Genomic DNA, 27698 nt, shown 5'->3' on the forward strand with positions numbered 1-27698 from the left:
AATTTTTGCTCTAAAGTGGTTAAATTAAAAAACTGTTAACCTAAAATGCATTTTTACTTCAATCCCTTGAAGTCTTATAATTATGCTTAATTTTATGCTGAAGAAAATTCTCACAGAAAATGAGATTAATTACACATGGAATACAGGATATATTTTGCAGAGTCAAGGCCATACTTGTTGGCAAGTGTGCAAGGCACTAGTTAATTTTTTTTCCACAGGTGCATTTTACAGGGAAAATTCTGTTTTATCTTTTTATTTGCTCTCAAGTCAGTTATGCTTAATAATATGTTACTTTGGCAACAGAGATAGGTGTGTTGATGGCTCTGAGCAAAATGCAGTAAAATCACTTTTATAGAAACGCAGCAAGTTGCTATAAAAGTTAAGCACACGATAGGAGCAAAATTTGCCATAGTTGTCAGGTAACAGAAAAAAATCATGGTATTGTTATTGCTCAAAAGAAAAAAATGGTATTTCAAAACTTACTGTTAGTTGTATATCAGGTCTCTTATCCAGAAGAACCATGCCCTCACTAGGTAAGCCAAAAGATTTCACTTGGTAACTTAGGAAGCCACCATATGAAGAAAGCTATAACAAAATATACAAGACCTGAGATAGTTTACTGCACTATTGCTTGATATTAATACAACTTTGTATTCAAGTTTACCCCATCTTCCAGCACTGTAAATAATATATTTACTCTTTGTTCTTTGGACCAAATATTAAATATGTGTGGCTTGGAGGAAATTACTTTTTGTTGTTTAGTGTATCTGACATCACTTTTTGAGCAGTACCCATTACTGTTCTCTGTGTACCTACATTGATTTTTTTTTCATACCTGGGATCATGCCATCTGTGTCATGGAGAAATCACATGTTCACATGAACATTGTTCTTCCCCCGACTCTACGCAACAGATTTGGCTCATCAAGGGCAGACATCAGACTGACAGTGGAACTGGTAGTGAACCCCATGAACAGCCATGGATAGAAAGGAAAAGTCAGACTAAGCGTGTTTAAAGGCGGCTTTCACAGGCCAGCATTTTCTGAACTTACTACAAGCATTAATGTAACCAGGAAATCTTTGCTCCACCTTCTGGAGAACAGGACTTTTACTGGTATCAGCTGATATCAGCTCTGTTGTAAACAGTTGCTGTAGGCTGAGCTGAAACCACACTTCTTTTGGCTCAACTACTGGTGACCACAGGTGGCCTCAAACCCAACCAAATACATATGCTGCTGCCCAGAACAAAGACTTAGGCAAGTATGTTTGAATCATCTGACAAACAGCTTCCCTGGGTTGTGTACCAGTGATTCAGATCAAAACATACGGAGAGGAAAGGAAGCTCCAGGCACACCCTAGACAGTTTTTATTCCAAGAAGAGCCTAAAAGTAAGGTTTGTGGGTACTAGGGGAAATCAGGTGTTTTGCCACAGACATATGACTGTTTTGAACCCCTTGCTTTTTGCCCTCATAGCTTATTCTTGGTTTTGATCTGGGAGGAAGAACTGCTCTGTCAGGTTTTGGTGTTCTGCAGGTAAGCACCAGGCTTCAGCCTACCCCTTTCCATATACTTTGATGAATTATTACAAACAAAACACAGACATCTCAGTACAAAATTTGTTCCTTGGATCACAGGACCATACTTAATGCTATTATCTTTAGTCAACAACATTTTCAAAAGCATCATTTGGAACATTGGCTATATTTTGCCAACACAATCAAAACAACCCTGTATAAATATTTTTTTTCAAAAAGATAAGGAAATTCAAATTAGAGCTAATTTTGTTTAACACACATTTTAGGACTGCACCATATTACAGGCTGTTATGTTTGCTTTTTTAATGATTTTATTTTAAATGGGAAAATATTGGTGTTATAAGCTACCCTCTGTATTCTATATGTACAGTATTTATTTTCTAACATTAACAGTGGTCTATTAAACAGAATGTTAAAATACAAAAGAGCAGAAAATGGGGATGATGTGATCTTAATTTCTTAATGACTGTTAGTTTCTGCACTGCTATAGATTTTACATTTGATCCTCTTTAACTTTGTAAACAAAAGATAGAGGAAAGAAAATATGCTCTGCTAAATATTAATGTTCCAGTGGAACCAGTTAAAAGGTTTAAGATAATGGAGAACAGTATTTATACCCTCATCATACTGAGAAATGTCTGGAGTGATCTTCACATTTTCCAAAAGAGATGCTATTACTGGAAGTAGACCAAAACCTGACATTTTCAGAATACAATAACATGAATAATTGGTAAATTTATGAGCTTGTAAAACTAGCAGCAAGATAGCATTTTGGGGGGGACTTTTACTACTGCAGTATTGCCTGTGCTAAAATATATGCTTACACATAGTGTACAGTAAAAGCTGGGCCAAAAATAGAACTATTTTATTTACAGTGTTGTCATTGTAAATAAAAACAAGTCATGGCATGCCTAGTTAGATACTCTGACATGCAACATAAAACTCGTAGCACTGTTCTTAATAGCTGTGTTTAAAAAGGGTTATTGCCTGCTTTCTATTTTGGTATGGGAACAACAAAAGTCCTTTTGGTTTAACACTGTAGTAGATAACATATGCTTTAATATGAAATTTCTTTGAAAAATAATTTGTAGACATTGAAACAAGAACTCTACAACATTAACAAAAAGCACCCTAAATAAACGTGCTGTTCAACTGAAAGACATGTATCTCTGAGCGTAGGAGAGCAGGATGAAAAATACTGCTCTAGTCTTTAAAACGAGGGCTAAGAGGAACTTCAAAAATTGTACCATCTTTAATGCTCTGGTGTCTATCCCATTTATTTTCACCTGTGTGACAGTGGGATTGCATCTGAAAAGCCTGTGTGTCCTACAAATGGCTACCAACTACCAACACTGTCAGAGTTCTGAACCTGGGGCTCTGGAACTGCAAGCCACCACTAGCAAAGTCCCTCCGGTCAGTATGATCCCCAGGCTGAAATGCTGATAGGCATTAACCGTGACCAAAAGACTGCTCCCATGCATGAATAGAAAGAGCAGCAAGCAGTTCAAAGAACCCAAAGGTTAGAAAACCAGGTGTTGCTCTTCCCAAGCAACATATCAAAAGCAAAAGGTTGGGTTTTTTGTATGCTACTGAGCATGCCATCACCTTTTACTCTTTTGGAAATCTGCCCAGGAGATAGGCAGTCTAAAGGATAGTCAGGCATGTTGGCAAGCTCTACGTGTTCTGGGTTTCAGAAAAGCAGCTGAAGGTACCAGCTCTCTGAACCATAGCTTCTGACCATGCTGTTCACATAAAGACCTCCCTGACACCAAGCAAGATGATTAATTCTGTGTTATTGGATATAATTTTAACACCATACTCAGAAGTAAAATGCTGTGATTCCTGGCATGTCAGGTAAGAGAGATAAGGATATTGTGAGAGAAGAGCGACAAACATGTCTAAGAAAAACAATGAGACTCTTTATCAATTATGCTGGCAAAAAATGAATACGTTATTAAAACAGATGAGTTAGGTGTCATTTACCTTCTCTCCCAGGTAAGATGGTGGTGCTTTCCAGTACAAACTATGCACTGAAGCAGGCAATTCTTGAATGTCAGCCACTACACTATTACTGACTGGATTGAAAGTGACTGGAATGTCAATATTTTCATCCATTGCCTCCAAGCGCCAGTTTCTCATGTCCACAAACTAATGAAAATACATAAAGAAAATAAAAGCTTGTCTCATTCTTTATTAAACTCTACCAGCACCAAGTAATGAGGAGAAATTGTTTAGCCTCTATAACTCCCTTAACATGAAATTCAACCCCTTCAGAGCCAGCCTACGGACTTTGCACAATGGATGTTGCAGGGACCTCAAAAGAGGGCGTAAGTGGGACAGATGCACCAAAGCTACTTGGGATACAGGCACTTGGTTTGTCACCTGAAAACTAAATTCTATCTTCAGTCACATGAAGACATAACCTTTCTGGAGGTGACTAGGAATTGTGTACACAAACCCAAGGGTATAATCTGGAGGTGCTTTTTTAAGTCCATTCTAAAATCAAACCAAGGACACTAACCTAAAAGACAGAGTGCAGACCTATTGTGGTAGGTTACCTGGGAGGAAGGGGACATGGCAGGATATTTGGGAGAGGCAGGCAATGTAGCCTAATATTCTAGCTCTTTAATGCACATTTTATGTTCATGGCTGTTGTTTCATGAAAGACCATACATCCTGTTATTTATCATTATGGTGGGGGAGAGAAAGCATAATGCATATGTACCAGAGCACTTCTGTGGTGGGTTGCCCTTGGCTGGCCAGGGCAATAAAACAAAAAGATAGACATGTTTTCAAAACCAGTCTTTGGTGAGGACAAGTCATCACTAGAAAGTATTTTCCTAAAGCAAGTGGAAGTTTGCTATTGACTTCACTGAGGCCAGACTTTCATCCTTTGCTTGTAAACAGTAAAGTGACACCATCTGGATTGCATCTATCCTTCTAGGACTCTCCTTCTCTCTTGCATTGGTTCAGACTACACCTAAGTCTTAACAAGGCTGCACTAAATCTGCACTGTTGCTTGCAGAATATTTCTCATCCTCAGAATTTAATAAAATATATTTCCAATTTTGGAGAAAATCTGGCATTTCCTTAATGGAGCAAGTGTAGGTTCATGATAGCAAAGAAAAAAACTATTTGATACACCTTGGTTCTACGACGATTGGTACTGTTACAGTTGCTGGTTGCCCCAAAACAAAAGCAAGAAGTGCATCCCCTGGGATTAGAAGGGTCCAGATAAAAGGATCCTGGTCGGCAAGTATCACATTCTGCACCTTCAACATTCTCCTGGTAAGGCAGAGTTCAAAGAAGTGTCAGTCCTTTCCTTTTGGTTTTGGTGAGGCCCCCAAAACCTCCTGCACATAAAACAAATCTTATGAAAGAATATTTATTTAAATGTATGGAAACATGAACAAAAATGTGTGATTGTCTGGATACACCGTATTTCAAATGCAATAAAACTGACTTCCTGGAGATTATCTTAGTTATGAACTGTCTTTCCAGTTTATAAAGTAAACCACTGAGTAATAAATATTAGTCAGAGACAGCTGGTAACTTCCCTGCCAAAACCCTCCTGCTGGCTTTTCCAAACCTACAATATAAAAGGTCACTTGTGAAAGTTCACATATATCACATTTAATTATGCAGATCAGAACAAAAGAAGATTTCCTGAATATAACGATGTGTTGAAATGTCAGCTGACATAATATGGCTAAAAAAAGCATGGGACCTGGTTAACATCCAAAAGCCGAGATGCAGATGCATAAAGCGGATCTGTGCAGGGTACAGACTGCTTCAGTGAGTCAGTGGACATTGACTCTGCAGCTCTGTAACATCCTGCAAAGCCTAAGACCGCCTGTGCGACTGTCAGATACTGAACTCATTAAAAATGGCATTTAACTGCTACCATGATAATCTGTGCACATACTGTGAGGTGTGATGGTTTTGTACAGCTGCATTTAATTTTTACTGAAAACTTAATGATAAACTTGCTTCATTCACCCCATTAGATGTGAACTAGTCACTGATGTGCAAACGACGCTTGTGAATGCAGAAGTAATTTGATTTATCTGACCTTGCAGAGACAAATTCCTGTCCGGGGATCGCAAACATCAGGTTCTGTTCCATCTCTGTTACAGTTACATGGCACACAGTTTGGGAAACCGTAAGTTCCAGGCGCACACTGATCACACTGCCGTCCTCTTATTCCTGGTTTGCATCTTATCAACAAACAAACACATACACAGAGGAGGGAGTCAATAGGGGAGGCAGGAATGGAGCAAGGAAGGGAAGATTAAAACAAAAGGCAGGTGGATCTTTGAAGGGATTGCATGGCTGTGACACAACTTTATGATTTCCACGGAGAAACAGCCGCAGGTTGGTATTGTTCTCCAATTTGAATGGTGAGATGTTTTAAATGGTCATGGAACTGATTAGGAATGGATTTGCTTTTGAAGGCTATAAATGCTCACAGTAGAATTAGACTTCTGCAGCTATTCAGTGCTTGCAGTGCAGAACTACTCTCTCTATACACCAAGGTGTGAAACATGGATGTTGTACACAGGTAAGTGGAGCTGGAATAAGATTTATAGCTGGAGGATGTGACTGGGCATTACTCAAAGCACTCACCTGCTACTAAAAAGGTGGAGAATCCCAGGCATATGAATAATTATGGGGACTTCAACCTGCCACAAGTCTTAGGTTAATTTACAACTGTTCACAAAGGATACAATCCACTTTGCTCACAGTGAAAGCTGAATGCCTTGAATTGTTTAGGTGAACTACAGCAGATGCAAAAACCAACACCAAACTATGAACGAGGCTTGAGATAAAAGAGAACATCTTTCCATGGCAGCAGCTACTTCATCCTACCTTTACAAGAAACTTGCACAGTCTGATAAAACTAGTGAAATCGTAGGTCTGATGACCCTTCTTCCTCCTGCCTATACTGGTAAACTTTGCACCAGCCCAAAGCATATTTGAAGAGAGTAAGGATCCACTGATAAGGAATGTCTGTCACCACCACCATCCACATCTTTACATTTCAGTTGTGATAAGATAATTTTTAAAAGTCTCAGCAAGCTGGTGGAGTCTCCTTTGGCTCTCAGCACCAAATTCATATGTGCATTAACACTATTAACTTAAAGGAAATTAACAGTTAAAGAATGCGGACAAGGTAGACTGCCCTTCATGTAATATATGAAAGCAATTACTCAATTCAACAAACAGTGGGCGAGGTTTCTCAGAGTCTCTCTGAATACATCACCCCCACACACAGATAACTGGAGCTGGATGGGGAATTTGAACTTCATGTAATCCACTGAAGGATAAGTATTAATCAGAATTTAGTAGTTGGCTATATACTTCAGCAATCAGTCCAAAAGTATTTGCTAAACGTCGAATTTTCCTTCAGAACTTTTTACCAATATGCTGTCATTTCTTTGATGTTTCCATTTAGGCTGCACATGAAAAATAACACCATTATAAACAGACAATACAGCTTTTCACTGAAACGGAAAATGTGACTATTTCTGCAAAAATTATCCTCAATTTTACTAGAGTAGAAATGTGCTAAACCCTTCCTTTGAAGTATTAGATTTTATTTGACTGAATTATTTATTTGATGTATTTTTGCATAGTATTTATTTTTATTTTGTATTGTATGGGGAAAATGAAAGCAAAGACCAATCAGATTGAGAGTGCATCAGGAGATATAGAACATGCTACCCTTTAACCCTGAACCCCAACTTCTAAATATTAAGACAGATTTTGGTTTTGCTCTTGGGATAAGACAATTAATTATTCACTTTGTATGAAAAGGACAGACTTAGGAAAATAATTTAAATTCAGGAAATAATATGAGCATCCTCTAAAAGTTAGTGTTCTCTATTGTATTTACAGGCTTAATGGCAGAGCAGGAAGGAAAAATTTCTCTTTGTTAAGACCCTAACGCAGCCAAACCAATCAGACTGAACTAATCCTGGCCTTACACAGCCTATTGGCTATCAAGTATTTGTACTTGCTATTTAAGGACTCGATCTCCCTGAGGAAGTAATAGAAATGTTCAACTATACTAATATGACAGCATCTGAATTTAAGATCATCCCCTATGGTTGTGGCTGTATGCTACACTTATTTTAGAGGATGTAAATAAGAGAATAAAACTAAAGAATTTATTCTCATCTCAGCATTCAGAGTTACAGAAAAATAAGCATGTCATACAGAAGGCATAATTTTAAGGGCAGTTATCACCTATGGCTCCAATGGAACCATATTTTCCATAGACACAGCACCTATCATCAAAGTTCCTCAGAATTTATTGCAAACATTCAAGCTTTACAGTACTTAAAAACATCATTAGACTTAAATCCAGACATCAGACCGTGGAAGGTCAACTGCAAAGTTTTAAGAATTTGGGAAAAAATGTTCACCATTACAAATGATGTACATGTCCAGAAGTCAGTAGCTCTGATCTGAGGTCTGCTACTAACTGACATTGGGTAAGCCATATGAGCTGGACCGAGATTTGGTGACTTACCATGAGACACATGGCACGTCACTGGCAAACAGAATGCAACCCCAGGAATCCAAAATCCCACCATTAGTTACCTGCACAAACCAAGTTTCCACTAAAACACTGCAGGTGTCCCTGAAACAGCTGAGTCCTCACTATCGCCAAGCATTGCTTAAACCCCTATTCACCACCATTAAAGTTTCCCACATCCCCCCCAAATACCTGAAAAGAACAGTGAAGCAAACCACTCGGGCATTGTTTATAACACACATAACCCAAACTTACTTGCATTGCCCATTGTTTTTTTCACATTCTGGGCTTGCCACATTAATGACTCCTCTTTCTGAACAGTTGCAGCTCTCGCAGCCAGCAAGAGGGTGATAGCTGAAGTAATGTTTCTCGCACGCTTCGCATTTTGGTTTCACAGTTCGCGGAGGGCAAATGCATTTACCAGTCACGTCATCACAGAGACGCTGCCCGCAGTTGCATACTGGGTCAAAGAAAATGTTGTACAAATCAATCACACCTCAACTTACAATGATCAACTCTTACTGAACTCGCATATGAAACAGACACAACCTTTATGTATAAAGGACATGATTCTTTTCTCTCTTTCCCTACTTTTAAGCTCAGGGTCATGGAAATCAACTACATGACTGTAACAGTCATTTCAAAGAGTAGCTTTAGTGCCTGGCTCTTTTCCATAGATTGGTTGCTTAACTTCACCACAAGCATGATTAATCACTTCCCAAAACTGCCAAGGATTAAAAAATAGTTTTGGTGTTAAGGGCACCACTTTTACAAAGTAACATTTATAAACATTGAGTATAATATCTGGGAAAGCGGCTGAGGACTGTTGGTGTAAACTATAAATCTGCTGATGTTATTAAGAATAACATCAGAATATGAGGAATTAGGAATGCTGTGTCTCTGATTATGGAAAATCTTGAAGGTGTAAACTGGGATACAACAGTAATAACGGAAATGATTTAGCAGTCAGTGCAGAAAAATCCATTTGACTGAAAGAGTGGCAATCTGGATTTTAACCAGTTTAACTGAAAGCCTACTACGCCTGATCAGACAACTCATGCAAAGGTACACTCCGTTGTGAACCAGGTGTGCTTTAAGGAAATGGGGTTACTCCTGCCTTAAGCTAAAAGCTATGCTTATGCTAAATCTAAGATAGCTCAACCAGCCTCTCATAGGATCAAGCCCTATAGAGAAAAGCGAGGCAGCAGTACATACGCAGTAAAATCAGATAATTAAATAAAAGGTGAAGTCAGGTGCTGAATAAGTCCGAGCATGTACTTACACTTGCAGTATGGGAATCCATAGTAGCCAGTTTGGCATCGACTGCACTGACGACCGATGACATTAGGTCTGCAAATACACTGTCCTCCCAAGGGGCTACAAGTAGGACTCATGGCACCTGCGCTATGGCAATTACATGGCAGGGCTCCGTTGTTGTAGAAAGCCACTAGTGACCTTACAGAGTCCTTACAGAAGGCTGATGATCCTTCTGGGCTATTTAAATTGAAATATAAATCACGTAAGTACTGGCACTTAGGAATTGTTATGAGCATGCTTTGCAGTGGTTCAGCAAACTAGGGTCCTGTCTTTCAAACAGTTCTTTGACATAAGGATGGCATCAGCACACATGCTAGGATATACTTTAATTAAACTAGTGGTGAATGGCTTTGAACATGCAGGTAAGAGAATTTTTTTCAAAGAAAGTGCGTATATTAGTCATATCAGTTCAGACATGCCAAGCAAAATACCAAATACCAAAGATGGAAATACCAAAGACAGAAAGATGACATAGATTTTCCTCTTTTGTACTGTGAGCAATAAAGCTCTGCCTTTACATTTCATTTACAATAGAAAGTCATGGAAAAGTGACTCATGGAAATTTAATGGGCCAGCATAAGTCATGAAAAGCATTTTAACGTAGCACAGTGATGGGGATTTTATACATATGTCTTTAATACAGAGTAAAAGTAATATTAATTCCCAGCTTCTTCAGTTTTTTTTAGAAAGCGATGCTTACTCAATATAAAAACTGTTTCCTCCACATTGGCTGAGAAAATCAAATGACTTGTCCACTGTCTTTTTGTCAAGAATTTTGTAACTGTAGATGTCTGCTGGAACAACTAAGACATTTTCCTTAAAACAACAAGAAAGCTAAATTGTAAATTTCAGAGAAAAACAAAAGACACAAGCTAAGGCATTTATATATTTAAATCTTGCTTCATTATGTGTTCTGGATTTTCTCAAAACCTTTAACATTTTAACTGAAAAAAATAGGAAAATATACTTCTTATCTTCCCCCCAGAGTTGTGATGCTACAAGCAGTGTACAATAAAAACAATGTCTTAAAAATTTAAAATAAAACAGAAGCAGTGTACAAGATCCTAAAAATTTGAAACACAACAATAAATTCTTTTTGGCTTTCATCTTTGAATCTATCTCTAAACGAATGGTGAAACTAAGAATAACATTTCAAAGTTCATTTATGTAATAAGCGTACCAGAACCAGCATTCTTCCCTCAGGTATCATCACTGTAACAGAGACCTCAGGTTCAGAAATGTCAAGCTCAATTTGGTTTTCTGCAATCACCTGATCCCGACAGCCAGAGGTATGAGGGCAGAATGAAGCATTGAAGGAACCTAGAAGGAAAAACACGACAAAAAATGCTCCATGTGCCAAAATGCTGAGAAAGGAAAGGGGTTACCTCAAATTCAGATGCTCACCTGACCACACATGACCTGCATCCACACGCACTTGCACGGGGAACACCGGGTATGCTGGCTGATAAAAATGTAACACAAATACGTATCTGCCCAAGCGGGGCACTCTGCCACTCAAGGTAATCTGGTTCTGCAGAAACAAGAACAGATCTGATTGATAGTATATTTGTTTCATGAAATATTCTGGGGTTTATGAGCTGTGCTCTGTGCCGCCTACCTGCAGTGAAAGAGAGGGGGCTTAGCATCTCTTAGAAAGTTAAATATCTTCAAAATATGGCATTACAACTGCACGCCCCTATCTGTTTGCATGCCAAACACCTCTAATGTTCTGCAGTCTGTGAGGCTACTGCATAGTTTAGAAAGAAGCTGGCATTTTTGTTTCTCTTTCTGTATATTGTCTTTGTGGCTTACTCAGTCTGCAACATTTTGATCATATCACATCATTCAGTTCTGATTCTCTTAAAGTGTTTAATCTATTTACCTTTACTAAGAACATACTTTGTGACTCAGGAACAAAGTTTTCAAAATATGACATACCTGTAATGGTGTCAAGGTGACTCCATTAACTGAGTTGGAAGGTAAAGGGGCACTCAGTGGATCATAGAGTATATTTCTCCGTACTTCAGAAACTTTCCCATCCTTGAATGCATCCAAAACCAAAGCTGCTGGTGGAGTGTCATACACTGAGGAAATGCATGCTGCACTAAACACAGAATTACAGTAATTACTCTTGAGGCCAGGAGAATTTCTTATGCATCATAGAAGGAAAAGTGGTCAACTCACAAAAGTCAATATATTGCACTGTATTACAATTAATAATGCAATAGTAACTCCTCTTACTCTCTGGGTTCTATGTAAGTGATCAGAAAGGAAACGAAAACAAGAGGTACGGATTTAACCCACAAAGGGGAAAATGTACATTAACTGATTTTATTCACTCAAAATTTCCATAACCTGAACAGTTTCAATGGAACGAGTTTGCTAAGGAAGATGAAACCTAAGGGAACCAAGAGTGTTAAAAAATTAAATCAATTTTAGTTAATGCAGTTAGTTACATTTACCAGAATCTGTACTAACATTGAATTCTCAGTTATACAAATATTTACATAGGTGTATCCTTTAAACATGCAAGTTTTCCCACTGAAGTCAATGGGACTACTTAAGTACTTAGAAGTTAAGTATACAATCAAATATTTGTAGAACTGGAGCCAAGATAAATAACAGTGCTCCTTGAAAGCATCCTTATTCATTCACTGCTGTGTTTAACTATTTCTTCCTTGGTATATTTAATTCTGAAGAACCTGAATGACAGAAGTATTTTCCAAGACTGCAAGAAAAAATGGTTTGGGGGGTTTTCTGATAGTATTTGTTCACTTCTCATAAGTACTCAACAGACAGTGATTGATCTTTGCTCAGGACAGGCCCAGAACTGGAATGGCAAGTATGTTTCAGGGCCAGGATTGAGACGTATTTGCCAGGCTTGTGTGGGAAATCATGTGCAGCATCCACTTATAATACTGCTAAATGGAGCCAAGACTCTGCATCTTTCAGCTTGGTGAACATGAAACACCTTCAGGAAAGCAGAAATGCTGCCAGATAATGGTCTTAATAACAGAACATAAACATACAGTAAACTATGCAAATATAACGAGATTAAAAAAACCACAACACAAAACCAAAGTAAAAGGTACATTAGCTTTTGTACATTTCTACATTAGCTTTATTTTACATCAAGTTTGTCACCCAGCCTCTTTCCCCCATTTTACTCATAATATAAATGCCCAGGATGCAAACCACCTTTGGTGTGAGGACAAGTATCTTCAGTCTTAGAAGCCTGCTCTCAGTTGTAACACTCTGAGCAGGAGAATCAAAGCTGTGATTCAATGCTACGAATGCTTGGAAGCCAACAGCAGTCACATGCTTTTATCCAATTTACTATCCAGATTTTTCTGCTTTCTATTTCAATTCAACCATTATATTAGAAGCTACCGTCTGGAAAATTATTAGACATAGTCTCCAACTCTTTCTGCCTCCAAAGTCCTGCAAATGACATTTACTTTGAGACCCTTCCCATTGCCAGATCAGTAGGAAGAAAGCCTTAGGAGTAGCATCACGAGGGACACCCTGGGGAGTGAAACAGGAACTGAAAAGTGGGGCCCCCTAATTTGGAAGCTGCAGTGATATTTCCTCCCTGGTCCAAAGAATAAAACATATGGAAAGGGGAAGAGCTTCAACATGACAAAGCAAGTGTCCTTGCAGAACCCAAACCTGACCACTTGGGAAGTGAAAATTCAGGTTCAGATCTTCACAGCAAGCAAAGAGTCATCAACCTGGCTCAACCAAGCTGTATATGAGTGCTCTAATTACTGTTCCTTATACAAGTACAATGGAGGAGAAGGATCACCTGGTGTTGCTGGGGGGGGTGTGAATGCTGAGATCACACCTACCATACGGGCCCCATGATGAGATGGACAAGGGAACGGCTTGTTTGTGAAGCGGGGGTTTACATGTTGAGTAGTTTGATGCTGCCAAGTTGAGCTGGTGGATTTGTGCCTGAAAGGGCAGTCACATTCCCTGTCTAATGACAAAGCCATTTTGGAACAGCTGAAGCAGTAATTTGCAGAATGAAACTCCAGATGGAGCAGCAAGCTTTTCAGGCTGCTGAAGTAGCAATGTTTCTCCAGCTGGGACACCTATCATACTGGACAGAGTGTGAAAGATGCATGATGTCTAATGCATCAACACTCAGTAGTTCAGACAAGCCAGGAAGAGGCTAGTGTTAACAAAATCCTGCACAAAGACTGTCTAGATTAACACTAACACTTCAGCTTTTTTACAAATACTACTTTTCAAAAGTGGCCTACAAATCACCTGTGAGTCACTGGGCAAAGGTTCATTGAAAATAAAATACCATTTAGTCTGCCTTTCAAGGTCTTCTTCAGAAAATAAGAAGGATAAAACCAAGCAAGTTACCTTCCATCATGGGTACTTCTGTAAGCAGCTATGCATTGTACTTTAGGATCCACATATTCCGGAGAAAATTCTTCAGCTGATATAATACAAACCTTGTGCTGAAAAATAAGCAAAAGGCATAATTAACAATTAATATCATAAATAACTGCGTCAGGCCTGAACGGGAAGGACGAAGCCTAATTTTAGCATGGGGAGGCCTGAGCCGAAAGCCATGTTCTGTCATGGACTTCCCACAAGATTTTGGATCCCTTTACCTCTCTGCACCTGAATGCCTCAGTGTTGAATAGCATTTTTGTCCTTCTGAGGCGACTGTTGGCTGTTCAGAAGTTAAATAAATTAAAACGTAAGTATATGTATGGCAATGGGAATGACAAGACCAGCTTGCAGTGTCAGAAGCTAGGCAAGGAGCATACAGAGGTGTGAATAAAAGCCCTCATCTGTGGTGTCAGAGACCCTGAGGGAATTCCTAGATCTTCTGAAATGCAGACATGAACACTTGTTCATACCCTGAGGGAATTCCTAGATCTTCTGAAATGCAGACATGAACACTTGCTCGAACAAAGTACATCTGAGTGAGATTCAGTGACACCAGGATTTCTCCCGATAGATTCAGAACTAATTTTAAAAGCCAACAAGACCTCATATGATTTCTTTTTAAACTAAAACTAGACATGAGCAAATGAAGCTCTGGTAGTCCTGCTGTAGCCATGGTGGTAAGCACATAAGGGAAGGCTTGAGGGTAGACAAAACGGTTTCACTAATAAAATTTATTACCTGCACTTACAAAATATCTAATGTAGATTACAAAACTTGTGCATGAACTACTTGAAAGGAGATAAAGATGCCTGATAAGCATTAAGAAAACTACCACCATGTATTCATATAAATAAAAATTGCATAGGGAGAATTCATTAATGTGCAAAGTGATTCAGCTTAGAAGCAGCTCAGTTTGTGTTTTAGCAGTAGTGAACAGGGACTAGAAACTAGAAACCCTCTATAAGCTAGAAGGCAGAGTGCTAAAAGTCCCTTTTTCTGGGCAGCAAACACTGTGCCTGTCCTGCATGTAATGACCTACAGGGCTCCAGCTCATTACAGCAGAACAAGGGTAGACTCTGAAGCCTTGAACTGCACTTTATGAGCAGATAAAAAATCAGTGTGAAACATTGTCTGGGTTTAGACAGCTCATATGCATCAGTGTGAGATAAAAACTACCAAGTCATAAGAGCCTCACTTGAAAGCTGACCTCAAGAACCCCACTTCCCCTTTATTTAGACCAGATTTCTGAACTCCAGTGTTGGGGTGGTTCCCCTTTGCCTCTCTGGTCTACATGAGAAGGGGTCACACATGGGTCTTCAACTCCAAAGCTGCTGCTCCATGATTAGTGTCCATATACCTGAAGATCTTCTTTTCCCCCTCCTTCCTGTCTTTTGCTAAATGCAGTCTTTACATTTAACACAGGGAAATATTTCCTGTATCTCAGGAGAATATTGAAATTTATCTTGTAGCAAGTTACCCAGAGAATGAAAACTAGAATTTAGAAATAAAAATACAGAGATTCTTAGCACAAGAGACTAATAGCAACATCTTTTCGATGTGGATCTTTTTAACACAGCAATTGCTGCAGGGAGCTAACAGACAATTTAAATGGTGTTTGTTCACATTGAACACTGCCTTATGAAATGAAGAAAGCATGTATCAGTTGTTACTCCTAATAGTTCCACAGAACTACTCTATGTTTATAGCTGTGTTTCAACTCTAGATTTTAACCAACTGTAACTCACCTTGTGTTTCTAAAATGGAAAACAGAAACAACATAGAAAATTCAGTATTCAGAAAAACTTATTCCTGGGGTGGCCAAGAGAGGGCAGTGAAGGCTTTTCATTCAAAGTATTTGAAGTTCTATGATTAATAAATGCATTTATTACCTGAAATGAATGCATTTATTACCTGAATTTTGTAAGAGACCCAGGAAACTCCCACATGGGTTTTGGGGATTTAAAAGGAGTGAAAGATAGGGGGAAAAAAAAGACATATAAAAGCTACTAGAAGATTTTTCATTTAAAGTTTAGATGCAGAACAGAGAGGTAAACTGAAATAAAGCACAAGAGAGTTGGAAAAACCCTTGCCAAGAAAGGAGAATTTCTATTTATCTTTGAAATTTGCTTCAGTATTCTCTGACTGATATAAAAACATCTTTAAGCATCTAATACACATAATTTCACACATTACCACACAGCATGTGAACGCAGGGAGAAAAGCATCTCTCTTTAGCCACTCAGGGAACAAGTATTACAAAAGGGAGAAGAAAACAAAAACTTACCAGAAGAAAATTAATTGATGATGCCTTAAGATGTATCTTTGTATCTGCTAGAAGGTCATAGGCTGCAATGCGATTCCTGTCATCAACTACAACACTGCGACAAAGGAAACTGAGACAGAAAGCCGGGTTAAAAATGTGCTGGCATTGCAATGTTGTTTAGGCTATTGTCTAGGTCAGCCATCTAGTTTCTGGCTAGCCTCACCACTGGTGCCTAGCTGTCCTGCTGGATCACAGGTAACAACTACCTTTGGCCACTGGTGAACATGCAGTATCCTCGCTGTTGAGACAAAGGATGTACCATGTACAAAATACTGCTTGTCTTTCATGGGCTGACCTACCCAGAGCCCAAACCTCCAGACCTCAATGAACAGATAGATGTGAACAGACACATACACACACATGCTACCTTCAGAGGTTTCCAAGATGCGTAACATGGCGTGTAACTAATATTCTGTGCCTGGGCTGTGATCCTTGAGGGACCAGCACACACCAGCTGCTGCTTTCCACTCTGCCACAAGCCGTGGATGGTGTGGATCAGCAGCTCTCACCCACACAGTGGCAGCTGGGCAGGTCTTGATTTTAGAAAGCTCTTCTGTACACTGAGATACTCCTCAATACAAGTGAAAAAATGTAAGTTTGCCTCTTACTGACTACCTTTGATTGGCTTTGGTAAAGACAAATACATACTAAGAGGAAGATTCTTGATAAAGCCTTTGAACTCTGTCTTGTTCAGGGAGCATGACCCCTGCAACTTGCCCAAAGTAGAAACAGTTCCCTTTTGCTAAAGAGAAATTATATATGGCTTTAATTTCTTTTCTTTCTTCTGCACTTCTGCTCTGTTAGGCCAGCCAGCATGCCATGGGTGAGAAGCTGTAACCACCATACAACTGCTTCTCTATTTCTCCTCTATGAACCAGAGAATGTGGAATTTTCACTCCTGTTGAGAGCACAGCTCAGAAATAAGGAGAGCTCAGGGCTAAAGACATTTAAGACCAGAGAAATATAGGTCCTTTATTTGTGATTCACTGGAAGTTTGCGATGTTTTATTCTCTTATGATGCTTTTTAGGGAATCATCAAGCTCACAGAGCTGTAAGAAGGCCTGGCACAATATATTCCTGATTCTACAAGTTACTCTTATATGCATGTACCTCAGTATGTCATTTCTTGATTTATTTTTTAACAGAAGAGACTTGTTGCTTCCTGCTTTGGAAAGCTGACACAGCAACTTACTTGTAGTGTGACCATTAGCTTCATGCAGAATGGCTACAGAAGGGATTTACTGCATTGCTACATTGAAGTAGCAAGGGCTTTCTTTGTCTTTTCATAAACAAGTTCTTAGTGTATCATACGAACAAACAAATATGTTAAAAATTAGTCCATAAAACATGTTTGGGAAGAAAAAAAAAGCAATAAAATGGAAGATTTATAGCAAGTAGTTTGGCACTCAAAGTGTTACTTAACAGGCTAAAATAAGAGCTTTCCCCAGCAATAACCTGACAAGGTCACTGCTCCACATAGCTCTGCTCTATATCACAAACACGCTGATGAAAATTATTTTTCTTACTGGGCAATTTCATCCTGAATATCTCTAAGCCTCCAATCGGCCAAACACTTGACTCATGGGAAAAACAGATGCATGTCTGTAGTCCCCTGGCACTGCATAGGCTCTCCCAAGGGCACAAACTGCAGGATCTGCAGGATCACAATCCTAATTTGGGTCATAAGGTGAAATGCTCAAGTGTTAAAGACAATTTTGCTCGGGACAGACAAAATCTCTTGTGCAGAAACATCTGCAGTACCCTCAGTAGCCAACAAGGATAAACAAGCATTCAGCTGAAGACCTTGCCTACAGCCTAACAGCCAGAGAGGATGGCTACACTCATCAGAGACCTTTATACTTCTGCTTCAGCAGATCTTGCTAGAAACGGTGGGAATGCTCTTGTAGAACTAGCTGCTACATTCTTTATAGCCAAAGCCCTTGGACACACTTTTAACTAAATAAAAACAGTGCAGGTATCTGCAGACAACAGCGACGCTCTTCCACTGGACATGGAGATTAATACTTTATAAGGATTTATGAATGGATATAAAAAAGTTGCCCTTTGTATAGGAAAACATGTCACTGAAGCACTAGCAATATTTAACGAGCTGATTGCACAGAGAGAATTAAAAATCTGTACAATACTCACAGAATCATGTACTTGCTTTTAAACCACCCTAAAATTCAAACAATCTACATAGTAAAATGGATCCCAATATATAAAAAGTATAATTATATCTCAAATGCTTATTTAATCATTTAGTGATTACTCAGAAATTCTTACCTGTATTTACAACTATATATTCTCACTCTGCCTTCAGTGACAGGTCCAGGGCTATGTATTATTACCTCGGCAGTGTATAACCGATCCTCTTCATTGGCATATTCAAAAACCAGAACATAGCGACCGACCTGAGGAACATTTATGGTCATCTGTAAATTGACCTAGGTCAAGATCATTGAAGAAGAAAAAAACTGTTAGATTTTTCAGTTCCTTTCTTGCAGAAAGCTGCCTTGTCCTGCTCTGCAAGCCAACTAGTCAGCATTAGTCCAGGGCAAATCTTGTAATGTCTCAGCAAAACACATCCAGCAGAATGGAAGCAATGCTTATAAATATCACTTTGTCCACTAATAAGAGTCAACCAAGTTTAAGAAACAGCTGCCATTATAACAGTTCTAGGAAGGCTGTAAAATAAGCCTAGGAAATGAGTATATTATTTCTCTTGTCCCCAGTAGAAAGTACCAATAAGTAAACATCAATGATACTAAAAAATTGTCACCGTCATCTCTAAGCTATCTTTTCCACTGAAAAAAATATTTCCAGGAACACAGTTTCTACAACAGCAGTGCTGTATATTGATTCCCTAAGAAGAGTGAAAGCATCTCTCCAGCAAACAGCCAAGTGACACTTTCTGAAGCATCAAGATTTCCTTTTAGTTTACCTGCACGAATTGGTTAACACAATACTTGATGCAAAATACTTTGAAGTAGTTGCATGGAAAGTGCTGTGGTTACAGAGGTTTTTGCTACAGTTAGCTATATAATTCTTTTCAAATTTAAACAAATTTTTCTCAATATTTCCTTAGGCTACGAACACTTAAACATGTAAATAATACTGTCAACAGCCCTCTTGACTTCACTGCAATTATTCCTACCAGTAAAGTTTTGCACATGCATCAGTGATGAAGCACCAGGGCCTGTGGCATGTAAGTATTCTTGTTGCACTTGGTATTTTTAAAAGCAGTATCCAAGTCCAGTAACAGAGGACATAATCATTTCACATGTAATTATCACCTACTTGATAAAATACCTTATTTTTACAAAACACACTTCTAGTAAAACTTTTCATTTCATAAAACACGTTTCTCTTTCAGTGGACATACAGCAGTGGCATAATTGCTTCTGCTTGTTTTTCAGTAAAGCAATTTTTACTTAAGTATAGCTATCTAAGAAAAAAAAAAATTACAGTGATGTATGTACACCATTTCTGCTGACAAATCATTATGCCATTTCTGCAGCAATTAAACAGTATGCTGAACAAGCCAGTACATCTAAAGGAGAGGGATTTTCATTTAATGAAATACTTCTGTCAGAGTGAAATGTCCACTCTAGTCACAGTTATAAATTTGCCTACACTGATACGTTTACATAGTTCTGTATAAAATGCAGAACTTGGCGCAGAGTCTGTTTCAGGGATGAGTTACAGATCTGCAAATCCCGAGCTGTAAAACTGCAACCGTTTTAGTCCAGTAGGTTTACAGTCTATAGTGCAGATGGGACTGCAATTAGCCCGCAGAAATCTGACCTCTCTTCCACTGATATGGGTCATCACTGGTTGATCAGGAGTTGGCTGTCGCACAAGTATTCTTCTGTATTCTCCCCCGTGTCTGAAATACGTTGCCTCTGAACCAAGGACACAGGAAAATCTGCCCAATGGCAAATGCTGATAGAGCAAGCAGCTTACATAAAAAAACAAACCCAAACAAAACACAGGATTATTATTGTTTTCAAGTGCAGCAGGAAAATAATAAAATAATCCAAGGCACTGGTTTGTTCTGTAGCATATATACTGACTGCTCTGTTGAAGCACGTCCCAAATAGGTGCAAGGCTCTGTAACTTGTATCTGCAAGATGGATGCTTCGTAGTAATCACTAGGTAACAGCACCATATAATCCTAAGAACAAAGAATACAGCAATGCAAGCCATGCAGAAAATCACAGAAGAAACTTCTCTAGACTTTCACAATGTAGCAATGAACAAAACCAATCACATAAATAATTTTTACAGAGGATATCTGCAATATATGGATTATTTTTTTTGTTACATGGGCCATTAACATCAGAATGTTAACTCTATTTATACTTTCATAGAGATGGAACGAAGGCAGCTGCCCTGTGAGCAGGGAAACTCTGAAGCCACTCTCCCATCAGTACAAGACAGTGCTCGTAAAGGAGCCTCCCCACGGCTTGGTAACACATAGCCGGCTGGGCGCGGTTTTCACCCAGGAGTGCAATCCACGTGCACATCTCAACTGCGCGTGGCTCCACAAGGGAGATTCACGTATCCCAGGTGACTTTACAAAAATACTCCATGTAATCTATTAAGATGTGCTTCAAAAGCTGGTGTATTTTTGCTCTGCCTTGCCTACTTAAATTAACATATTAGAACTTATATATAAAAACTGTTATTGTGAGAACATGCTGGGCTAAGATCATTAAGAAATTCCTTTACAAAGGTATTAGTAAAAAAACCAGGCACAATAAGTACTGTCACTTTCAGCAAGAAATATGTTTGCAAGCTCTTTAGTAACATATAATGTGGTATTCCATAAATTTAACAGCGCTCCAGGCTTAATGACTGAAGACACTGGCTGCTTGTTAACCCTATATGAATTTCAGCATGCTGTCTTGATGATCATACATTTTTAAGGTTTTTCATAAATGATCACCTCAAACAATTTGTCTCTTTATAACAATTTCTCAGAACCTCTGTCAGAAAGTTTTTCAGTTTTTCAGGAAGTGAGAGTAATGATGGGAGGATAAAAACATTTAAGAAAATGACCTGCTAATCATGCAGTCCATCTTATACACATTTTGGAAGAATTTTTGTCAAGAAACTAAGACCTTGGTCAGCTGTGGCTGAGCCAAGCTTTAGATACAACACCTGATATGTAAGAATTATGAATTCCTGTGAGCATTTATGCTCAACCAATTGTGCTGTATATTAGTATTACTTTTTTCTTTGAAGGTACAGATTCCGGATAGGCTTAAAGTCTGTAAGCACAAGAAAAATTAGAGCAGGTGAAAGTCAGAGAAGAAAAAAAATTAAATAAGAGGCAGAACTGTAAATTTTCATAATGATACTCTGCTGCTGTACTCTTTTCACTGGTGCTGAATTTCAGTTGTTTGCAGGGTTCTTCCCAGCAAATAACTCCAGAGCAACACTATCACGACAGCCTTCAAGCATTTGTTTTCCTCAATTGTTTTCTTACCAAGAGGACTTCCTCTGCCATTATACTGACAGTCCACGTGCCTGGAACCAGTGAGAAAGGCTCTGCGGAGCTTCTTCCTGGGATTGTGACAAAAGCTGGCTCCTTGCTGGGTGGGAAGACAAACTCTTTGCTCTGAGCAGCCCCTGCCAGCAAAAAAAAAAAAAAAAAGTTAAAAAATAAGGGACTGTGTAAAATGTCTCTACTTGCTTAGTGTGTTGGACCGATGATTTCATCCATTAAACTTGGTCTAACAGGAGCTGATCAATGCTTTTCTGTCAATACGTATCAACACTGCATTCAACCACACACAGTAATCTACAGAGCTATGCAGTGGTTGTTGTCTTTGTTCTTATTAGTCTTGAGCAAATTGATTCAGAAAGGCAGAGCTCTGCCCCCGTAATGGTCAGTTTTGCACTATTCCTAAACGCTCATTTCTTCACTTTCTCCTTCCATGATTTTTCCATTCAACCTGTCTCTGCACTGACTCACAATATGTTCAGCTGATGCAAGGCCTGTTCTCATGTGACTTTCAGCCAAATATTTCAGATACTGGAAGTTCTCAGTAGCATCTAAAATGTTTAGTTACAGATAGTAACTGAAGGTAACTTCTGAGCAGAGATGATGTACAACAGAGATGTAGCTGTGGTATGCTTTAGCAAAGAGAAGTCGTGAGGAAAAATTGTTACGAATATTAATGGTTTCCTCTTTGAAGCCCCTGGACACAGACAAAAGCTGGTTCCCTGCTTTCCAGGCAATATAAGCCAGACATGACCACAAACTGCTGCTACTCTGCTGAGTGGTATCTGTGAAGTCTTCAGTTTTGTCTCCTCTAAATAACTAAAAGGATCTATGACTAAACTCCATTAGCTCCCATCAGTATGCTGAGATTAGTCATAATAAGAGATAATTCTGCACACAGGCTTGGTATGTTTCTATCATTCAAAGGACATAGAGTACTTATCTTTTATCAGGGCCCAAAAGGCATCACATGCTGTTGAGGTCTGTAATCAGAGCTAACTTGGTAGATTGGATTCATCATTAAATAAATGTTATTCATGGAATGAAGTCAGAAGCCACCTTTAAACTGAAATATTAAAGGCAACTAAACCAAAATAAGTGCTGTAATCCCTTCTTTAAAAGCTTCATAAAACACACAGTTCAGAGCTTCCAAGTGCAGAACTCAAAGTACTAAGTTTGGCAAACATTTGAAAAAATCAATGGTGATTACTACTGTAAGCAGGGGTTTCATGCAAACACAGCCACATCAATTACACGGCAAAATATATTAGAAAAAGCACAAAAGCACTGACACTGTTAAAAGTGATGTATTTTAAGCGACATTACAAATTTGATTTAGGTGCACCCTGAAAAGTCTCCTCTGATCTAACATTCATCTGATCTGTTGTGCCACTGAGTTGTACCTACCTGTTTCAGGCCGAGATTGACAAGCAGATATGCGACCAGATACTGTTTCACTTCCAGGGTTAATATACCTCAGGATAATGCGAAATAAGTAGAGGTTTGATTTTTCCACATTCAAAGTTATCCTCACTTCATTCTGAAAAATGGAAGTTAATAAACAAAAACAGCCGTAAAGTGCTGAATAGAGGAACAGTTAGAAGCCATGCAAGCACCATACTAAAGTCCTACAAGAAAAACACTCATGCAGACAAGTACTCGAATGGCAATGCTGGTGTATGACAGAGGACGACAGGCAAGCCTAGTGAGAAAATTAATTCACTTACAAGTATAATTAGTGCCAAAATGTTTTCCCTCAGCAACTGAGATCTTCCCTTTAGAGCTTTTTGAGCCCAGGCCGACATAGCGGAGGACTAGGTGGAAGAGCTTAGGGGAAGCCACAGTAATAGGCACAACCACCTCTGGCTGGGAAAAATAAAAAGAAAGGGAAAAAGGAGGAAAGGAAAGTATATTATTTGTTACTAGCACCCAGAGAAAGAAAAACCATTTGGCAAAGACAAACTCCATAACAGAAAAGAAAGGCTCAGGCAGCTTACAAGAGAATATAGAACAAAATCTCCTGTAAAATAAAACTCTTGTTGAATAATAGCTTATCAAGAAAGACACAGAATGGCTGAACTAACATGTGTGTTTATATTACACCTTGATAAATGGACAGTACTTTACTGTTATTCTCCCCTCCCGTGCCATAAAGGAGGCATATGGTATCAAAGGCTGTCCCTATTCCTGGCTTCCCAAGGTACAGGCCAGATCCTAGTCTGAGATTACACACAACACTTCACAGCATGCAGACATCTCAAACTGCCACTGAAACTTCTGCTCCTCCACCAGATCCCAGTTTCTTAGAGATGCGACACCCTGCATGACTTTGCCCTGGCACTGAACTGACACCTCTGGAGACATGAAGTTCTCAAGCCCACAGGAGGCCGCATTCACACAGCCTCCATTATTTAGTTTGCAGAGCAACAGAATTGGCTGAGACATATACAAAGGCTGGTGGTGGATTAGGAAAAAACAGGATTGGTGCAACCTCAAGCGTTTGGCTTCCTTCCTTCCATCCTAAAGCTCCCCTCATAATCCAGCTCCCACCAGTTCACCCACCACAATCCACTTGCTGTCCCTTTCCAAGATACTTGTGGCCCAGTGACCTCCCCACCACTGTGGTCCATTCTGCTTCCCCAAATGCACACAGGTTTTCTCCATTCCATACATTTGAGAACAGAGCACAAAGCCTCATTTTCTCTTACTCCTGAAAGCTACAATAAATGCAAGAATGCCAGCTCCCATAAGCTACTCTGAATGTAAATTCCTCAATTCTGTCATCATCATCCCCTAGACCTCCACCTTAATAGAAAAGCAAAGCAGAAAGCAAAGATAGACATATGACAGATGACAGGGCTGAGAGATCTACAGAGACTAGATAGCTAAAATCTAGGTGACTGCAGAAGGGCAGTGGACCAGAATGGAAAATACAAATAAGTAGGGGAAGGTTTTACATGTGTTGTTTTAAATGGAGAAGGATGACTTCTGAAGGATACTACATGGATAGGGCAGGCATTGAGGGAATAAAAAAAATAGATATGAACAAAAAAAAGGCAAAAGAAATAAAGAAACATGCTTCAGGAGATTTATCAAAATGGTTTCTAAGATTTTACGGAAAATCTAGAAGACACAGTGAAGAGAGAGAAAGTAGAGATAAGTGAGGAATAAGGGAGGAAGAGATGTCAGTCCCTGAGTTCAAGCAAAGGGAGAGAATGGGTAGAAATTATTCTTTGAGCTCTGTCACAAACTCTGGCCAGAGCTTTAAAATCAGAGCCTGACTGTCAGCTTCTCAATCTATAATGAGACAACCATGTCAACAGCATGACAGAGCACCAGTGACCTATGCTGAGGTCACACATAGCTTATTTATTTCACCTCAAAAACTTTTAATTGTATTGAAATAGTTTCTTTTCACAAATAGTTGTTACATTAGCCTTTTGTGTGGTAGATATGGTAACACTATTTGTCTTCTACAAAATAGATGTCAGGAGGATTATTTCAGGGTCCTGCAAGACACAAAAACACTATGTCAAAATTAGCAAAGTTCCTTGAAATGAAGAACATCAGACTATCTCAGTTATGCAAGGATCTAAGGAGGGCCTGGAGCTTACATGAGTGAAAAGCTTTATCCAGGTAAGCAAAAAACCACACACTTTTAGCAAGATTAGAGACTAAGCCTTTTCAGCACCTCTTTACAAAATGCAAATCACTGGATATACAAAATCCATATCACTGGATATGAAGTGCAAAAAGCAGCTGAGTTAGAAAGCAGAAGTTAAGAAATCAGTTACTGGAGAGTTGCCTTTATTTGTGAATGTGGAGTAACTCTGAAGATCCAACAAATATGAGCTCTGGGATGAAAAAAAAAACAAACAAAAGAACAAAGAGGGAAGAGGAAAAAATGAAGAACAGAAAGGAAATCACTATGCTTGTGCAATGGTTATGCGCTTATGTCTCAGTCTATAGTGATCCATTAGTCCTTGGACAATTTATGGAGGCTGGACACAACTATACCAGAAAAGTGAACAAATCCCATTTACTGCTCAAATCTAATGTTTTAAAATCCTGGTTTACTTGCTCAGCAGTTCAGTCCAAAGTCCCTTCTCACACAATTAAATTACGGTAACTTTCTTCCTGTGATTTACAACTGCTGTTGTTTAGTTTATTTGTAGACTGTCATGAGATTAAAATAAATGTTGCCAATATGCTCCTCCTCACAGCTTCTTTTACTGAATCACACATTTTTCTGTTTGTGTAATGCAAGGATATAATTCCTAATAAAAAGTGGCACCTTTCTCTTCTTCACCCAATATAAGTTGCAAGTGTAAGAAGACTTCAGTGACAGCACTGTGATAGTACCTGAAAATCTTATGGATAGACTGCCAAGGAATTGTGTAATTCAAATTATTTAGCCAGGCATCAAGCTTCTGCTGTTTCCACTGTCCTTGGCACGACAAGAATTTCTGCATTCAATATTATAGGCTTTAAAGCTATTAGTTCGATTGTTTACACCTACTGCAAAACACGTATTTCTCACCAAAAAAACCCTCAAAGAACATTTCTGAAGAACATATATTTGCACAAGCAATGACCAACTCACAATAATACCAAGACTTACTAATCCAAACAGTGATACAGTGCCAAAAGGTTCAGATTAGTGAGATCCTGTCCTTTTTTCTGGTTTCTCCATGACCTTGCACACACATAGCAGTACTACAGAGACATTTATACCATACACCTATGTTTTCACCCCAAATCCTTGAACGGAATACCAGCTTACTTGTATAGAGGACATCTGGGCGTATCCTCTCCAACTGAAGCTAGGAAATTCCTGTGGATCATAGCCAAATCGAATTTCCCTTCCCTTGACAGTAGTACCATCTTCAATCTCAAACTTCATGTGGTGCAGATCAGGGAAAAAATAGTTTTTTTCAGGCCTTTCAAGGAGAAAAAAAAAAACAACACAGAATTACCAGTTGCTGTATGGTCTACATCTAAAGAGCATACATAGGGAGGTGACCTACTGACTGAGGAATCCTCATAGCAGCTAATAAATTCAAGACAGCTGATAAGATGGATGTAACGAGAATTCTCTTTCCAGAAGCTTTTACAGCCTACATACATTTTGCTATACAACTCTTGATAGATATACAGATACATATGCAATACTATTGCAAAATAGGTATTGGTTATTTAAGGAAACAAGTAAAAAAATCTTATTTATGTTATTTCTTCTGTTATTTTAACAGAAGAAAAGTGCCCAGCAAAATTAATATCAATAACTAATACAATTTACCAGCTTATTTATCAACAAATCCAGAATCTCACGTGAAAAGATAGCAAGGGACTTGTGGGCAGAAAAGAACTATGCTGAAGCACAAGCTATCAGAAACTACAGCCAGACTCACTCCCGACAGGCCGTCCCCACGATGTGCGCCCTGCACCGGCAGCCACCCAAGGGCTCAGCACACACCGGGCTGAGGGATCCTCCAACGTCACACCGGCAGCCTGTCAGGCAAAGAGCACAAGCCAAATATCCCATCAGAAAAAAAAAATTATAAAAATTATCAGAAAACACCATTAATGACTTGTTTCCTCCTTCCGGAGCCCTTCAGACTCCCCTCCCTTCAGGCTCTTTCAAATACACGTTAACACACATGCATAAGATGCAACTATTTCAGGCCTCCCATGTTCACGGTTGTTTTTTTTATTTCTCCTTGGAATGTGACAAAAGCCATTTTAAAAAAAAATCGCAAGTAATAAGCCATGCCATATTACTAAATGCAGGCCTACAGTTTTGCAGAACAGCCATTCAAATGTTTTGATAAGAAGTCAGAATTTCTACAACAATATCATGATGAATAATTATTTTAAAAGAAAACAAACCACAAAACCTAACTTGCAAAAATTGTAAAATGTTAATTTTTCAGAGTCTGGTACCCCAGTATTTAATCTATCCTACAAAACTTGCACACAACAAGAACATATGTGTTCATATAATAGCCAACAATATTGAAGGATTTTCTACAGGAGACAGGACTTGTGGTACAAACTAAAG

The 27698-nt window shown here is 38.9% G+C and overlaps 1 protein-coding gene across 1 annotated transcript in view; it reads right to left on the minus strand.

The window, feature by feature from the left end:
• The window catches only part of LAMA3 (laminin subunit alpha 3), a 119109-nt gene that overhangs the window by 42862 nt on the left and 48549 nt on the right, over positions 1 to 27698 (minus strand). The window contains exons 19-37 of the mRNA XM_074820700.1: positions 27049 to 27148; positions 26421 to 26577; positions 23045 to 23177; positions 21620 to 21762; positions 20202 to 20302; positions 19933 to 20086; positions 18412 to 18572; positions 16087 to 16195; positions 13767 to 13864; positions 11331 to 11496; positions 10797 to 10923; positions 10573 to 10712; positions 10093 to 10208; positions 9358 to 9569; positions 8331 to 8535; positions 5607 to 5751; positions 4679 to 4819; positions 3518 to 3682; positions 484 to 585 (exon numbers count right to left, since the gene is read on the minus strand). Of these exons, the coding sequence (XP_074676801.1) occupies positions 484 to 585; positions 3518 to 3682; positions 4679 to 4819; positions 5607 to 5751; positions 8331 to 8535; positions 9358 to 9569; positions 10093 to 10208; positions 10573 to 10712; positions 10797 to 10923; positions 11331 to 11496; positions 13767 to 13864; positions 16087 to 16195; positions 18412 to 18572; positions 19933 to 20086; positions 20202 to 20302; positions 21620 to 21762; positions 23045 to 23177; positions 26421 to 26577; positions 27049 to 27148 (2675 nt within the window). The remainder of the gene's footprint in view (positions 1 to 483; positions 586 to 3517; positions 3683 to 4678; positions 4820 to 5606; positions 5752 to 8330; positions 8536 to 9357; positions 9570 to 10092; positions 10209 to 10572; positions 10713 to 10796; positions 10924 to 11330; positions 11497 to 13766; positions 13865 to 16086; positions 16196 to 18411; positions 18573 to 19932; positions 20087 to 20201; positions 20303 to 21619; positions 21763 to 23044; positions 23178 to 26420; positions 26578 to 27048; positions 27149 to 27698) is intronic.

Source organism: Strix aluco, chromosome 1, assembly GCF_031877795.1.
Source record: "Strix aluco isolate bStrAlu1 chromosome 1, bStrAlu1.hap1, whole genome shotgun sequence".
Lineage (NCBI taxonomy): Eukaryota > Metazoa > Chordata > Aves > Strigiformes > Strigidae > Strix > Strix aluco.